Source organism: Cygnus olor, chromosome 1 (genome assembly GCF_009769625.2).
Source record: "Cygnus olor isolate bCygOlo1 chromosome 1, bCygOlo1.pri.v2, whole genome shotgun sequence".
NCBI classification, from domain to species: domain Eukaryota; kingdom Metazoa; phylum Chordata; class Aves; order Anseriformes; family Anatidae; genus Cygnus; species Cygnus olor.
Genome location: NC_049169.1, coordinates 64,003,894 through 64,020,663, shown reverse-complemented (window position 1 = coordinate 64,020,663; position 16,770 = coordinate 64,003,894). Strand labels below are relative to the sequence as shown.

At 47.2% G+C, this 16,770-nt stretch overlaps 1 protein-coding gene across 2 annotated transcripts; it reads right to left on the bottom strand.

Moving 5' to 3' along the window:
* Window positions 1–540: 540 nt before the first annotated feature.
* On the bottom strand, window positions 541–16,584 carry SINHCAF (SIN3-HDAC complex associated factor). 2 transcript variants are annotated; one of them, XM_040561781.1, is made up of 6 exons: window positions 16,423–16,584; window positions 7,955–8,102; window positions 6,092–6,191; window positions 4,990–5,116; window positions 3,704–3,854; window positions 541–2,892 (listed from the first exon to the last, which is right to left on the bottom strand). In XM_040561781.1, the coding sequence occupies exons 2-6, from the start codon at window positions 8,080–8,082 to the stop codon at window positions 2,730–2,732; spliced, it is 669 nt and encodes a 222-aa protein (XP_040417715.1). In that variant the 5' UTR covers window positions 8,083–8,102; window positions 16,423–16,584; the 3' UTR covers window positions 541–2,729. The 2 variants fall into 2 exon arrangements, with proteins under 2 accessions (XP_040417715.1, XP_040417722.1); XM_040561788.1 differs by lacking the exon at window positions 16,423–16,584 and adding an exon at window positions 10,190–10,577.
* Window positions 16,585–16,770: the final 186 nt, after the last annotated feature.

Genomic DNA, 16,770 nt, shown 5'->3' with positions numbered 1-16,770 from the left:
GAGACCTCGTTCCCACCAGCCTGCTGGAGCAGATCCCAGCTGACTACGCCTGTCGTGGGAAGAAACACTCCAGGCTGCAGCTCAGTACAGGAGCACTTGTCTCTTCCACTGCCTCAGCTGGATCTGGAAAGGGATGTTTCCACATGCTGTCAGCACCAAATTTTTAATGCTGTTTCTTCATTTGGCCTTTGCTGGATGCTGGTGAGCTATCAGACATCAAACGCCCCAGGAATACCAAATTTCAGCACCACCCATTCCAGTAAAGGAAGGGCTATTACACACACACAGCACTAAGGGAAAGCTGGAAAATTCTGCCCTGAGACTGCTGTCTGCCACAATAAGCACTATATCCTCCCCTTGCTCTGCTCCTCTTCCCAAATTAAATAGCAAAGAACTTGTTTCAAAGAAGAGAATTATTTTGCTTCCCTCCTCCTCCTCCACAAAATAAAGTCTTGAAGTCTTGTTCAAATAGGAACACAGATTGCATGAGCTGGTTCAAACACTAAGCCTTATTAAATGGACAGCTGAAACAGATGTTTATTTTCTAAATAACTCTAAATTTATTTATTACCCTAGTAAAAAAGTCTGGATTACAAGTGTCTGAACAGTATAAAAGTACAAAACAGGTTCCATAGATTTCTAATACATTAATACAAAGTGCATGACTACATACAGTTTGTTTTGCATTACTACTGGGAATGGAAGAGGTGGGAGGGAGTAGGGGAAGCAGTCGGCGGTTGAAATCTAGCAATAAATAAATAAATACAGAAGAGATGATCCATATCAGAGCACATCCTACCACCAACACTGCAGCCTTAGGTGTACAGAATTATTGATGCTGAAAACACAAACTCCAACAGAAGCAGGTGTCTGCAAAAATAGCTAGGACTCTTGCTCAATCAAGCCCTTATTAGACACGACCAACCTAGTTAAGCAGTTATACAAGCAAGAATCCATTTATTTGGTTGCAGATGGAAGCAAGGTACTTAGCTTTGTCCTCCCTGCAGAATCTCAGAGTTTAGGAAAAACAAAGTAAAATCAATGAAAGCTATAAGCTGTAAGGCTGTGATAAGTGAAAGCCTTCCTCTGATGTTCTCCCCAGAGGTTGGCCTATCCAACAGAAGGCAGAAAAAGAAAAAAAAGCAGTTTTGAGGGTGGAGGCTCCTCTTTAAACCTGCATATCTTTCCTTAATTATATTTTCACTTGCTAACCATTCCCATTTCGGGAAGTGAGATTACATGGAAATCCAGTCCTAAGCCCTACCCACCAAAGTATGCTGATGACTCACAGAAAAAGGAAAGCTTGTAGCAGTCCATTGCAGAATATCCCAAGAGAGTAATAACAAGAAAATCCCATCCCTCCCTCCCCCCCCAACAAACAAAAAAAAGCATAATTCCCAAGTTAAACAACTTAAACCTTCATAAAAGGAACATGAATCAACTGGGAGCTACAACTGCAGCACACTCTTCCAGGGAAGCTGCTTTCACCCTAAAGTGGAGTTTGAAGGAGCGTTGCGACAGTTTGCACACAACTTTAACTGGGAATCTGTGTAGAAAATACTATCTTTTGATCATGTATGCAAACAGCCACCTCTATTCAGCACAGCACCATTCCTAACAGAAGTCTTCATATTTGCATAAGTCCAGTATTCATAAAAGCCTCAATCTGCTGGTCACTTAACAACAACAACAACAAAGTGCTGCAGGGGAAGAGCTCCAAAACAGGCATCGTGAATCCAAGCCCCATGCTGGAATCCAATTGTGTCCCTGGACCAGAGCCTGACTTTAGCTTAGCAAGGGGCTTGGTTCTGTGTCAGGTCTGAAACCAGCAAGAAGTCTGGTTTGTGGTCACATTTCAGCTGCGCTGAGCCTACAGAAAGCAGTTATTTGGTCTTGGCCATCATCTATACCTAACTTGGGCATCGGGTTGTTTTCTTGGTCCACCTCTAATTACCAGTCGGTTACTGCACGAAGTCGAGTGTCTGCTGCTAGGTTAAACAAAAACAGCCTCCCATTTCACCTTGTTCAATTCTTAAGCAAATCTTCCTCCTGAGCTAAGGAAGGGAGCACTCCTACCCCTTCCTAAAAGGATCTTATGCTGGGAGGCTCTCAGATAACTGTCACTTACAGTAGAGTTGTCTGCAGCTAACAGTCTGTGTCACTTAGGAGGGATGAAATATTTGTCTTTGTTACAATGTCAGTAGTATAGGGTGAGATCTCCACACCTTTAAAAATATATATTTATATAACTAGAGAGGTGACTTATAACATTTCTATGCATTAGTTTATCTTATTGACTCATACGTGTCTAAGAATGAAATATTTTCTTCGGAATTCAAGGGAGGTTACCAACCAACCTTAAAAAAAATGCCTTACAACCACTGCTTCTTTCAATACAGAAAGATGAACTACATATACTTTAATATACAAAACCCCATCCTCAGGTTCATTTGTCACAAAGTGGGGGGGGGGGAAGGATTAGAGGGACAACCTTGCAGCAGCATTCAGCTTTGCTAAGTGTTCCATAGCATCTTAAATATTATGTACAGTCTTTCTGAAAGAAAAAAACTGGCTTCAGAGTTTGCGGAATTGTAGCAGTAAAACCCAAAACAGTTCTAGGGAATAGTCTTTTGGCAGCATAGCAGGTGTCCAATGTGAACAGTCACTTTTCTAGTATTTTTCCAGAGAATAAGAGGATCTGTATAACCTTCCCCAGCTCTCCAAAGAAGTCACCACTCCTCTTGGGTGGAGATTGCTGGAGATTGTGGTCCTTCTTGTTCTGGCTTCTCAGTGACAGACTTTTTATTGCTACAGCAAGGTTTGAAGAGATGAGTGTCTATGAGGACTTCCCCAAAACGCCCTTTGTAAATAATTCCACAGCAGACCTTTTGCCTGGAAGAAACAGCAAGGAGAGATGCAGATAACTTATATGTTTAGAACATACAGAAGTTACAGAAATGCAAGAAAAAAAAAATCTGTTTGGCTCAAGAAACTACTTCTTTGAGCCTCCAGCATTGTTTGGCTAGGATAGAAGGGACAAGGTTGCTCAGAAAGGAAAAAAACAAGTCTGTCTAAATCCACAACATCACTTTGGGGAAGAAAACAAAACAATAAACCATTCCTATACAAAACTAAGTCTTCTGTTTCGCTTCCTAGAGAAATTTCAGATACACAGCTATCTGAACTAACCTTGACAAAAATGCACTTACAAACACTATGAGAGGAGGCAGAAAAGTCACAACAATTTCAATACAGCAATTAGCTGAACAAGGGATTAGTATGTCACAACAAGTAATAAAGATAAACCTGTCAGCTCCCAGAAACTCTTGTGGTTTTCCTCCCACTTTTCTGACTACCATCACAGGTCATGTTTTGCTAAGAGCACCTATCTACGTGATAACATCACATCTACAGTTTTAAGACAAGATAACTAAAATCAGCAATGTTATCTGTTACTCCCAAAAACGGAAAAACATTTCTCCAACAAGTGTATTAGTATTTAGGGAACTGGGGGGAGATAGGGAAAAATGCCTTGAACACACAGCATTCATTTCCAATGAAAGACGCATTCTGTAACTCTCAGTGACTTAAATGATACCACTGAAACAAGGTCAGCTGCAGCACCCTACAAGGAAGCAGACTCGAGCACTGAACGTGAAACAAACTGCTGTGTGCTCAGAGTACATGTTCTGTTGCATTTTACCTTTTCCAGTATGTGAGATCTAGAAAGGAGAAAACTGGTGTTCTGCTGGACCCAGCACTCATCTCCATGTCAGAGCCCTCATCAGACTGGTTACTGTAGCAGGGTGACTGAGCTGGGGAGGCACTTGAAGTAGTGCTGTGGGCATCAGAGTCTGTAGCAAGGGGGAATAAACGCAATAATCAGAACCCTCATCCAGAAACTCATCCTTTCCCTCACTTTTGAAAGTTACCATACAGATTGGGACCAGAGAGAAAAACTTTTGTAATTGACACTTCTCCCACTTGCCCCTGCCCATTTCAAGAAGATCCTTTCTTCCCATTTCTGTTAAAATTCTGCAAAGCTCTTCCCATTAGTGCAATGGATTAGGTAGTGTTAAGTTCTAGCCGGATCAAGACTATGAGCTGTGGAGTTTTGGTATGCAGATGCACACCTAAATAGAAGGGCTACGAGCCTAGCTTCCCTCCCCCCACCCACTCTCCTTGCACCTACAGCGATGTAGTTAATTCTTATTGCATTATGTTGGATGAGGAGATACGAGATCTTTGGGCCTGGGCCTCTACTTAAGGCTCTTATTCCAGGTCAGGTAGGATAACCAAAACAGAGATACGACCAATACAGCAACAGTTAAGAAGGTGGAATGCTTGCTTTAGAGGAAAAACCTAAGTTACAGACATATTTAGAGCATTACCAGCAGATGGCTTTGTCAGGAAGCTATGAATCCAAATCTATTTGAAGAGCCTAAGTGCTAGTGGAAAGAAATCACCAAGGCTGGCAGAGGAAGGTGTGAGGAAACTGTACAAAGGAAACATGGCAAGAACTTATGGGTGGGAGGAAATGTAGGCTAAATAGAAAGCCTAGGTTTAAAGCCTACATGGAAGAAAAAGACTGATAGTGGGTGGTATCGGAAGATTAGCCTCTCTTGGGGAGAGCTGAAGATGGTCAAACGAGAGCAAAGTTTTTCCTGGAAATGTGTTGTTTAGGCATGGGATGTAATCTACACCTCCCAGCCAAGCTCCCTGCTCCCCACTGCCTCTAAGCTCCCTGTGCCACCTGCCCACCCAACACAACCCAGCTCTGTCAGGCACCCGCCCCGCACACAAGCTCTCCCCCCCCTTCACTTCCCCCTTTCCCCAGGCACACAGAGAATGAGAGTTTATGGAAACAGAGAGCACCTAAATGTGAGAGCATAACTGAATCTAAAAAGCGACTCAGCTTGGCCAGTTCACAGTAAGCTATTTAAGGGGAGGCCTCAGTTTTATTATCAAAATGCGTTTGGATTTACTTACTGTGCCGCTTGAATTCCTTTTGCAGCTTGCTGATTTGATTGCTCTTTATTCTGCTTCCAGAGAGAGTTTTCATTTTCTTTGGTTTCAGTGTTGTTTTCAGACTGGGTCCAGCCCTGGCATCTACCACCTACAACACAGAAAACGCACACACAATACTTCTGCATCATGCCCAGACGCTGCCTTAGTCAAGGTACCCGCACTGATTTAGCTGAAGATGATCAGAAACAGCTTAGTTAAACTAGGGCAATTTTGTGCACTGACACTCTTATGTTTCACTTATATCTGGTTTCTAAGACGTGCATCTATAGGATAAGAAGGCAAAAACAGTTTAAAAAGCACATTCAGTTCAACTTATTCCTTCTTCCTATTTTGACAGATTCAGTTTAGTAGGCAATGGTTAAGCCAACAGAGATTCAGTTAAAAGCGACTGCCAGCATTTGCCCTGGATTTTTTTGTTTTTAAATCATAAATTTAACTTCTGAATAAAAAGCTAATGCTAGTAATAACCATAGTTCTGGCTGCCATTATCACCAAGGCTTCCTGAATAAATATTATAACATACACAAAGAATTCCGATCATCTCCCCAGCCCTAGGCCCAAACCAAATTAGATATATCAAAACAGAATATATGAGTAGGAATAGCTGCAAGATATTAGTCTTTAATTATCTGACTAAACCACATTGATTTATGTGTTGCTTGAGCAAGTCACCTTGCTTGTTCAAACTATTAAAAGAAAAAAGAGCGACCAATTTTGGACAGAGGCCAATTCTGAAATGTTTTTGAGTGTCATAAGAGACTTCTGGACAAAGTTATGAGCTCGTGAAAACAAGGAATTACGAGGTAGGTTAGTCTGTGTCTCCATCCAGGGCTTACAGAATTGCAATTTGCATGTATGCTAACCAAAGACATACAAAAGTCATGTAACAGGAAATATCCCAGGCAGGTTTTAGAGATGCTGGGAGTGGGCAGAGAGTGTGGGTGAAACAGCAAACCCCCAAACCTTGCCAGTGCCCCACTCCCCCACCTTCCCACCCACAGGACAAACCAAGGTAGAAGACAAGTTAGCTTTGGGGTAGGGGAGAAACAGATAGTCAACTAACATGATTCCAGTTTTTTTTGGATCCTGCTGGCAATTTTTTCCACCTTTTCACCAAAAGCACACATGCATTGCAAATATCTCCTGAGCGGGCCTCATGGAGCCTGGCAAAAAAAAAAAAAAAAAAAGCAAAAGTTACTTGGTAACAGTTAATAATAAAGATAATAATTTGATAACAGAGCACAAAGTGTAAGAAAAAAAGAGTTCTCAAGTTCTGTTTTTCAGGCATGACAGTTAATCTGGGGGCTCAACATTTCCATCTGAAGACCAGGTCTCACTTTCAGGAAACACACTTCCACGTAGAAAGAAAAGGCATTGTAATCTGCTTCCAGAGGGGTGCTAAAAACCCAGCCCCATTACCTTCGTTTTTTTGTTTTGTTTTAAACAACAGCTTCAGTGGTTGGGTTGATTTGATTGGAGAGGGAGGGAGAATAATTATATTCCTTGAATGTACATTGGGGAACAGAACTCAGATCTGACAAAAGCTTATTCAGCTCTTAGCTTTCTCACAGAGCTTTCAAGGATGAGTAACAAATACCATCTAACACACTGCTGCATACGTGTAGGATAATGTTTCAGAAACAGTAGTCACTGGAACAACAGCAATACTTGCTCCCTTCTAACAAGCTTTCTTCAGAAATCATCTCTACAGCTAACCTGCAGAAGAAATATAAAGGGGATACATGGCAGAGTTTTCCAGCCATTTAAATGAGAGGACTTTGAAGCATTTATAGATGAACGGGGCAGGCTCAGATAAGCCCTTATTTGCTCAGTGTTAAGACTGCATTTTTACCTTGGCAAACATATTTCAGATAGCACAAGACCAAAAGCCCCGGTATATTGTAAGCTTCTTTATTGTTGTTTATAAAAAATGCAATGGGCCTTCACAGTCTTTCCACTGCCAAGGACAGCAGCTAAGAAATACGACAACGAAAACTGTCAGTATCAGATTTATGAACAAAAACCCATGGTCAATACAAAGCACTATAAAACTGTGTGAAAGGAGTGTTTCTAGAAGAGGGGGTAGGGAAAAGAGAGAACGAGAAAGGAGGTAAAGACTCAAAGATGCAGAGATTTACACACACAAAGCTGAACACTGGAGACAAGAGCAGCAATACTGATACACTTTTTTTTTTTTTTTTTAAAAAGTATGATAGTGTAAGTTCCACTTTGGCTTAAGATTTTGATGAGTAAATCCAACAAGACCGGAAGGAGAAAAGTAGAAAATGTCAACAACAGACGTTTTTCCTGGGAGAAAAATTTCATGGAAAATTACCGCATAAACAGTAAAAATTTTTTTATTGCTCCACAAAAATTTCAAAATAAACAAAGTAAAAAAATAATTACAGGCTATCACAGAAGAATTTGCCTTGTTGACAATTCACTGACACAGATTTAGACAAAACACCAATGTTTGAAAAAGTTAGAGAGATCACAGCAGCTGGTATAAAAAATCACTGATATTTACAGTTTTGCTTACCAGTGCTTTCAAGCATCATTATGTGCAACTTCACCTAATTGGAAGGTTGGTTAGTTGATTCTTACTTCTCATCAGAAGGGGTTTCCAATGAGGAGTTTTAATAACATATCGGTAGGCACTATTTGAACAACAGCACCAATCCCTGAAACAAGGTACAAGCTTTGTCTAACATCCTCGAATCTCCAGAACGAGCAAAAACCTCCAAGGATCTGTGCTGCCTACCACCTTGTGCAGGGATTTAAGGAACATGACTAGATCACTGCACATGGTGCAAGGGAGAGGAGGCATCAGCCAGACCTGTCACTGCTGTCATCTACTGTGTGTCAGAGACTGCTTGGAGACCAACACCCCGACTGGCTGCAGCGGTGACTAGAGGAAGAATCTTACCCAAAACAGTTCTGAAAATCCTTTTCGTAGCGTTTACTGTCAGTGAAACGGGAACTGGAAGATTTAGCTCTGCAAATACAGCAGCCCTCTATACTCCGATACATCTTCGGTTTATGAAAGCCAAACATCTTTTCCTCCCAGCTGTAGCCTGTGGAAACAAACAGGAACTGCTGTTACTTATCAATTCTAGATACTGAGAGAAAAACCTGCGCAATTCACCAGGCAAACCAACACTAGACTGTAATTCAGGATGGGGAACCAACAGATTAGGCGACTGCTCTCTCTCGCATTGCCTCAGAACAGCAGATAGACCTAAACACTTTATTATTTCATGAAGTGAACAACAGCTGGAATATCAAACACTACCCAGCGAGAACTCACGACAAGGGCACCGACTACGCAATTCTTCTCCAAGGGCACTTCTACAACGGCACAACCCAGAGGCACGAACGCAGCCGACGTGGCTCAGGAAAGCCATACACGTACCTGCGGCACAGCGGGCGGCAGGACAAGCTGTGCCAACCTGCTCAGGCCCCTGGGTGCATAGCGGCGGCTGAACCCCGGGTGTCACAACAATGAGGCTGTCATCACCTTCACTGGAACCCCCGCCCTCCCGCCAAGCCTTGCTGAAAGCGAGTAGGAGTCGCTTCAAACGAGCTGCAGCCATACCTCTAGGCTGTGGGGCAGACATACCTGAAAAGCCGCTCTGAAAGCGGCAGGGTGGAGTCCCACCTCGCCCGCAGCGGCTGCGTCTGGAGCACGGCAACTGGCAGTGCTTCTCCATGGCAGGGCGCGGGCGAGCAGCCCGGCTGCCTCCTGGCTCCACATACCCTCCGTGAAGGGCACCCCGCTGCCCGGGCAAGGAGAGGCCTCCCCTCCACCACCGCTCCTCAGGGCCCAGTTGCCCGCTGGTGCAGACTCCCTTCAGGCCCAGTGTGAAGGTGGCACAGAGCTCCCAAAGTGCTTCAGGGAACATAACTGAGCGGCAGAGAGCTCCCAAAGCGCTCCAACAAAACATAACTGAGCGAAGTGGGTGCTTTTCTGGCGCTGGGCCTTGATGCACACAGAGTGCTTACTGGACCAAGATTTATAGCATGTTTATGCCATGGCCATGCAGGGACTGCTCCCAGAAGGGCTCTCTCCTGACAGACTGTGGTGCGAGGTCTGCCCCAAAAACCCCATGGCAGAGCAAACCTCTGCCGCTTGTCACCATGCGCCAGCTACTCAGAGGAGACAGCCCACTGGTGACAGGAAGCTGAGAACAGGCTTCCACTGCTGAGAACTTCTGCTTTTAAACACTAAAAGACGGAGCCATGCAAATAGCACACAACTTTCCCCCTTCCCCTAACAAAAGGGTCAAGTCACATAGAAGCTAACAAAAAATCTCAACCTCTCCCTACCACAAACATCAACTGATCCACCTCTGCCATGCCCCAGTAAAACCAATTTGTCTTACTGGTGAATGCACGTGCACAAGGGTCTGTCCCCACATCTGCACCTGCAGGAAGGCAAGGGAGGGACAGAGATGGAGAAAATTAACCTGAAATCTCCAGTCTGCAGCACCAAGACTTGCCTCTTTGTTACAGCAATAAAAAATCCGAAAAGCTGGGTCAGCTGAGGTTGAAAACTTGCTTTCACAAAACAACCATGTTTAGCATCACGCTTACATTACTGACAGAGGTTACACATGGAGAAAGAGTTCCTCTGCATTTTTACAGGATCACAGCAACAGTTAATAAACCACCCAGGCCTGGACGCAGTCCTCCACACGGAGGTGGAATTACTCCCAGCAACACCCCTGCCCCGCAGGAGAAAATCAGAACACGGCGGCACTGCAACACAAACACCCAAGGTTCCCAGGCTCCAAAGAAAAACAAAATTCAATGTTTTATCTAGTATTGTTGGTCAACAGTCTCACAAAAAATCTACTACGACAAGGAACCCGTACTTAGCTGAAAGCGTACGTGTTTACATTTCATAACACAATACCGCTGGGTGCCCACTGAGGCTCTGTCTCCTTGCAATTACTGCTACACAAGCACATAAAGACACGAGTCACCCCCATACAACTTGTGCAAAGCGTGTTGAAGGCAAGGAGTTTGCACAAACTGAACGCTAAAGAGATCCTCCAGGCTGAAGAGACAGGTGGAAGAGGGGACAAGTCTTCCCTTTTTGCCACAGGTTTGAAGCACTGCACTCTTTTCTTCTTTGTGCACATTTGCAGCACAAGCTCACCTGAGGCTGCGTTCTCCTAAGGCTCACTTGCACCCATCTCCAGCAGTGTCACCCCAAATGCTGCCAGGCTTCCTACAAGACTTGCTGCTGCTCCCTCTATTAGCACAGCAGTGGCCTGGAGGGCAGGAGCAGCTGCAGTAAGCAAAAGAAGGTGTCAGGCTAGATGCAGGCTGAGTGAGTTTGCTGAGGGAAGGTTAGACACTATTCTCTGCTTCGATGTTTTCAGGAGCACTTATTATGAACGCTCCGCTGAATCAGGTTCATATCCCTGGACTGTCAAGACAAATAAACAAAGGAGTGTCTAGGCATACACTTAGAATATGTATTTTATTTCTTAGCATCCAGCGTACCCCTTCAAAGGAGTGTGTATCTTAAGGATACTGTGTTTAACAAGCCTCTTGAGATCCAACAGTATGTTCATCTGGGAGTTTCCAGCTACCAGCAATTTTAGACTGTTTGACTACCTTAGTCTGTGGTCTGGTGCTCTTCTTTAGAAAGCCAAGGACTAACTGTGGGCATAATGTCCAGAGCTACAAAACTTAAGCAGCAAGAACACCTCGACTGCTACAGGGCAAGACCTGGAACTGAGCTCAACAGTTCGATTCAATGTTTAACCCAGTTTCTCCCAGGAACATGGACACCGATGAGAGGATCTCTGTCACCAGCTGCTATTTATACCACAGGAGAGTAAGATGCATGTTTTACAATTAATGTTCTGACAAAGGCTGGCATCAGACACGTACGTTCTGAAAATATTTTGTTTTGCATTGTTGCTGCCATTCTCACAGGAGCAGCCTTTCAACACCATCTTTCAATAGAAGGGAAACTAGTGCCATCTGTTTCCCACTTGATGAATGGTCAGCAACGGTATTACCATATATCATGCCTGAATAGGGAAAAGTTAGTAGCAAAACCACAAGTAAAACAGATTTATCTGACAACTGCATCGAAGTGCAGTTATAAATGGAAGGAGTCCGTCCAGTTACACGTTTTACCATTATACACTAAATACTCCGGAAAGTTTAATAACTAATGCAGACTGCATTTGACTCTAGAGGTGCTGCTAAACTTAAGCACTCTGTCTCAGCTTCCACTCTAAACCATAATTGTGTCTAGTGCTCAAGCTGGCACTACTTTTCTATAGACTTAAGTGTAGTTACAAGTACATGTGACTGGGCCATTTAAAAGGTTTAACCTGAGAGATTTGCAATTTAGATCTCAAATTAAAAACCAGGGAGTTAGATCTGCCAGCTGCTGTAATGCAATGTAGCTTGCCTACCACTGCAATGCCTGAATCTGAGCTGTGGAAACTTAACCATGTAAAATTTGGGGCAGATAAAAAGGTGGTGGGTAGGAATGCAGCTCCACAGAAGTTAAAAGCATTGCACAAGATAGTCTTGCCAAATTTAAGCAAGTTATTTTAAATATATGAAGTCTCTTAAATCAACAACGGCACAGAAGTTAAAGGGACCACTTACCAGCAAAAAAAAAACAAACACAAAAACAAACCATATCCTAGTGAAGCATGTTTGTCATTCTGCAGAAATGGAGATTTATGTATGTGTAGGGAGCACTACTCCCGTAAGTCAGGGAGAAAGCGCTCCTCTTGCCTGGTCTACCTGTAAAAGTAAAAGCCTGCTTATCCCCCAAGTCCTGCTTTAAACAACCGCTTTAGCAACTTGAACTGAAGGAATGAGTTCTCTCCATGCTTCTGCCTTCTCACTTTTAGAAGAGTGGAGAACTCTGAGTCAAGCAGAGAACAGAGGAGTAGGTGAGAAAGAAAAAACACACCCTGCTTAATGTATTTGTGAAAGGCTGCTACAAGGCAGCATGTATCATATGCGTGTGAGAATTGTTTCATGCTTTTGTTGCCTGTCAGGACTAGAAATCGGGACTCAAGTTTTCTTTGCAAAATTTAATATGATGATCTAAATTAAAAGGTATTGCTTCAGATGCTCATTAAGTTTAAGTTAGGGAAAAACTTCTGAACTTTTCAGATTACTAAGAAAAGCTGAGCCATTTTCATTTGCCTTTCCAGATTCCTTCTCCATTCTTTATGATCCCCCAAGAAGAATGATAAGTCTTATAATAGAAAGGAAGGAATTCCTAGAGGGCAGGCACATCCCCCTTTGTAACACAATCATCAGACTGGTCAGAAGGCACACGTTCACCTGTTCCTTGTGAAGCTGAAAGAGAAACATTCCCCCAGGTTACAGGAGAGCAAAGGGATGCCAATCCTGCTACTCAATGCCTCTCTCTTCCCATCTCCTCACTCTGGCCTGGATCATTCTTTTTCCTGCAACCTTCCAGTGTACTATCAGAAAAAAAGAAGCCCTGCAATTAATTTCATTTCCCCCTTCCGTGTACATAACAGCCTTGGCACAGCCTCCCTGAAGTTGAACTACAGAAAACTAGGATCTACCCTACATATAGCAATGCAGACAGTTCTGGTCAGGACAATTTCACAATGCTCATCTCTACAGCATTTAATTAGAAGTGAGAAACACAGCCAAAGTTTTTTATTATTATTATTTTAAAGGGAAAAAGATAAACACCATGAGATACGGAAAGACTATAAGTGTTCTGGCTTTTACATTTGCAAGTTCACATACCCAGACGCATGCACATAGAGCGCTTCTAGAGCTGTCTAGGGAGCCAGAAGCAGAGTTGCCTGTCTAGCTAATAAACTCCTGGGCCTGTCCCTCTGCTGAAAGAAACTGCAATCCCTCTAGAAATCAACTGTAGAACAGAGTACTGTACATCAGCAGAGGAGCTGAGCTGTATCAGAGACTCAATGTGAACATACCTCCCCCTGAGTTTACATGGTCCAAAAAGAAACTTTAGAATAGAGTTAAAATTGGACCGCAGAAACATACTTTAACATGCATAACGACAGAATGCTCCAAGGAAGAGGTCAAGCTGATTGGAATTTGAAAGTGTAACTTCAATGTTCAGACTTCTTTTTCAGTTGACATCTGTCCTTATAGCTCAGTGACTACCTTCCAGCAACAACTGTAGAATTACATGTATTGTACATTCTTCATGACCCCTTTCTCTTCACCCAAAACAACTTGATTTGGAGGAAAGTTGTGTTTGGCCACTGCTACATCAGAATGAAATAGCATCCCATGGAGTTTTTCGCATGATGAGCTGAGTGAGAACAGTAAAAGGTCAAACTACGTCTTCAGGAATCTTTCCTCTGCCAAAATAAGTAAGCTAGCTGTTTTGCTGGTAGTTGTCTGCAGCTACTGTTGTACATTCAGTGCTGCAGTGAAATCTTCACATACCAGATGCAGCCAGCAGCAGCTACCAGACCACGCAGCAAAATCAGAAGAGATGTTTCCTTCCCTTTAGACCGGACCGCATTGTGACCGGGTCACAAGCTGTCCTGAGTGAAGTCTGCAGTTGTCAAGCTGCAATGGAGCCTACAGCCCTACTCATCTTCAGTGAGAAATAAGAACCTAACCCCTTTAGACAAAGAAGAAAAGCTAAAGGCTAAGCCACTTGGGCGTTCCTGCAAACTTCTATGCGGTTAGTGCTCCAGAAGGGATAGGCCAAAGCATGAAAACAGTAATCAGTAAGATTTGCATAGGGAAAAAAAGAAATCCCAAACCTGTCCCACCTGCAGACATTCCATCTTGAAAGAGGACTTCCCCTCTGAAACTCCTGTTGCATAACTAAAACCTCACTCGGCCCAATCAGGAGCCCTGCAAGGAAAATCTGAGATGTTCTCAAGCAAGCTGCCGGAGTTCAGTCTGTGATGCTTATCTGAGCACAGTCACTGCAGCTGTTATGATGCTGTCTGCAACCACCTGCTACTGAGAAAGCATCATGGACGCTTGAGATCACCGAACAGCTACTATTTTATATATATATATTTAGAGATGGTAAGGTACCTGATGGGACTGCAATGGAAGTAGTAGTTATTTGGCAAAATAGTTGAAGTAACTTCACTAAGAAGGCCACATTTCCATGTCTTTAAGTAACAGTAGTGGTCATTTCACTTGGACTTTGGACCGAGCACATTCTACAGAAATTCACGAGCTTGACTCATGAAATGGAGTCCCGCCCCTGCATTCTGCCTAACCACTCAGTTTCAAGGCCCAGCTCCCTGGCTTCTTCTTTCTGCTAAAAACCAAATGCCACAAGAGGTGCAAGTCTGAAGCAGAATTTGGTTGTGAAGTGGGACTGCGCACGTCGCTCATCCCACCGTCAAAGAGCTGGTACAAGCCACCAAGTGTTAAGGATGAACACAAAGCAGACGGTTTGGTGACACAGGAAGAGAGCTGTTCAGCAGGGGCAAGGCAACAAACCACCACGGTTCTAACGCTGTTTGGTCATTTTTAATCTGGCTGAATTTATCAGCTCTTCGCATTCTCTTCTCCCAAGCAGCCAGGGATGTTTTCTTTCGAAAGGGAGGACTGCGAACGCAGGCAGTTAGCTCCTCTCTGAGGATCCCCTGGCTGCGAGAGAAGCGAGCAGGAATTTCTCCTAGAGGCTCTGAACTCAATCCCACCTACCTCCGGCAGGAGCTGCGTGCCTGTAGGTGTGTGTGAACACCCCGTGACTCGTTTCTCACTGATTCACTGCCACGGGCTGCACATCTCCGCAAAGCTGCGATTCACTCGGGTGCCAAAGGAGCTGCGTCCACTGGTGTCAGCGGGAAGACCGCCAGCCCAGTGCCTGCCCCTGTGCCGCGGGGTTCTCGTAATCTTATTTTTTTTTTTCCCCGCAAAGAAAAACGAACTGCACAGCGAGCCCAGCCACGTGCAGGCGGGGGAGCCGGGGTTTTCCACAGCACGTGCCCTGCTGACGAGCAGTCCCACCTTGGGAAGGAAGCACATGGCAGCGAAGGGGTTTGCCGGGGAACCGCCACGCTCCTGCTTCGCCTGCTCAAGCGTGCACGGAGGCGTCTCGGTGGCTGTCAGCAGACACAGAGCTCCTCAGGTCTGGCTCCAGACACTCCTCTCCCCACGCACATGGGGACGGCGGCAGGAGCCCGGCGGCAGCACCCTGAGGCGGGACCGCGCTCCCGCGACGGGGCGCAGCTCCAAACTTTTTCGCAATTAAAATAATTAGCGAAATAATTCGGGTCCCGAGGAGTGCCAGCGAGCGGGGAGGAGCAGAGAGCCGCCTGGCGGGGCCCGGCTGCGTGCGGGGCGCCCGATCCCGGCGGTGGGAGCCGCCTACGGGGCCGGGGGCGGCAGGGTCCGGCCTCACTCGCCAAGACCGAGCCGCCGGCAGGTCCCTTAGAGCCCCTCCGCTTTAGGGGGAAGGGAGACGAGGCCGGCCCCGAGGAGCCGCGTCCCGGCAGCTTCCCGCCCGGCACCGCGTGGCGCGGGGGCAGCGCCGCGCCCCGGCCCGTTACGGCCGGGAACAAAGAGCCCCCACCCCGCCACCCCCCCGGCGGGGCGACGGGCCGCCTGAAGTTCGCTAAAATAATTAAAAACAAACAAAAAAAGCAAATAAACAACCCGCCCCGCGGCTCGCCGCCCGGCACCGCGTGGCGCAAAGTTTGGGCTCCCCCCGCACCCCACGCGTCGCCTCGGGGCGGTGCGGAGCCGCGGCACACGCGAGCCCTTTGTTCCCCCCCCCCCAAGCCGGGCTCGCCGCCGTGCCGCGCAGGGGCTCCCGGCCGAGCCCCGGCTCCCCGCTGCCGGCCACCCCGGGGCCGGCCGCCGCTTCCCCCCGCCGCCATGGCCGGGCAGGCCCCGGCCCCACGTGGGGCGGCGGCCGCCCCGGACCCCCGCCACTGAACATCGCCCCCCCGGCCGGCCCCGGGCCGGGCGCTACAGGTGTGCGCCGCGGGGCCGCACCTGCGCCAGCCGCCGCGCTCCGGGCCGGGGAACGGGCACGGCCCGGGCAGGGCGCCCGCGGCCCCTCCACGCGGTCCCGCTGCGGGAGCGGCCGCGGAGCCGAGCGGGGGGAAGGAGCCGCGCGTCCCCCGGCCGGGGCTGCGGCGGGGCGCGGGGCGTTGCGGCCCGGGAGCGCCTCCTTCGAAACTCGCGGAGCCGGGGAGCGAGGGGAGGCAGGGCGCACGGCAGCCACGCGTGTCACGCTGCCCCGGGTGGCGGCGGCAGAGCCGAGGGCCGCCCCGGCAGCGGTAAGAGCAACAGCCGGCAACAGGAACGCGCACGGGGAAGGGGCGAGCCCCCAGCCCCAGCCCGCCGCTGCGCTTCCCTCTGCTCCCCGCCGAGCAGAGAGGGAAAAGAAGGCGAGAAGAAGGCACTCACCGCTCCAATCGCACCAGCGGAGGGGCAGCGTGCCGTGCCGTGCCGTGCCCTGTTGTGCCGCGCCTCCCCGTGCGGTGCGGTGCCGTGCAGCGCCGCGTGCCCTGCCTCCCGCCCCGCCTGCCAGCCCCGGCGGCCGCGCTCGCTCCCGCGCCCCCTCCTCTCCTCTCCCCCGCCCGCTCCGCCCTTCCCCTCCCCGTCCCTCCCCTCCCGCCGCTCTGCGCACGCGCCGTTCCCACGGCCCCATTCTCCTCAATCGAGCCCTCCACGCTCCGCGCGCCCCATTGTCCTTTTAAGGGAGAAAGGCCGCGCGGGAAGCCTACGGAGGACGGGGGGGAGGCGGCGCCCATT

What these genes read in the sequence shown, in the direction of transcription:
- SINHCAF (XM_040561781.1), bottom strand. Translation starts at nt 8,082, where the DNA reads ATGTTTGGCTTTCATAAACCGAAGATGTATCGGAGTATAGAGGGCTGC. An exon ending in AAAGGAATTCAAGCGGCACA is followed by an intron (nt 3,855 to 4,989) that starts GTAAGTAAATCC and finishes CCCTTGCTACAG; the next exon opens with ACTCTGATGCCCACAGCACT. An exon ending in GATCTCACATACTGGAAAAG is followed by an intron (nt 2,893 to 3,703) that starts GTAAAATGCAAC and finishes TGTTTCTTCCAG; the next exon opens with GCAAAAGGTCTGCTGTGGAA.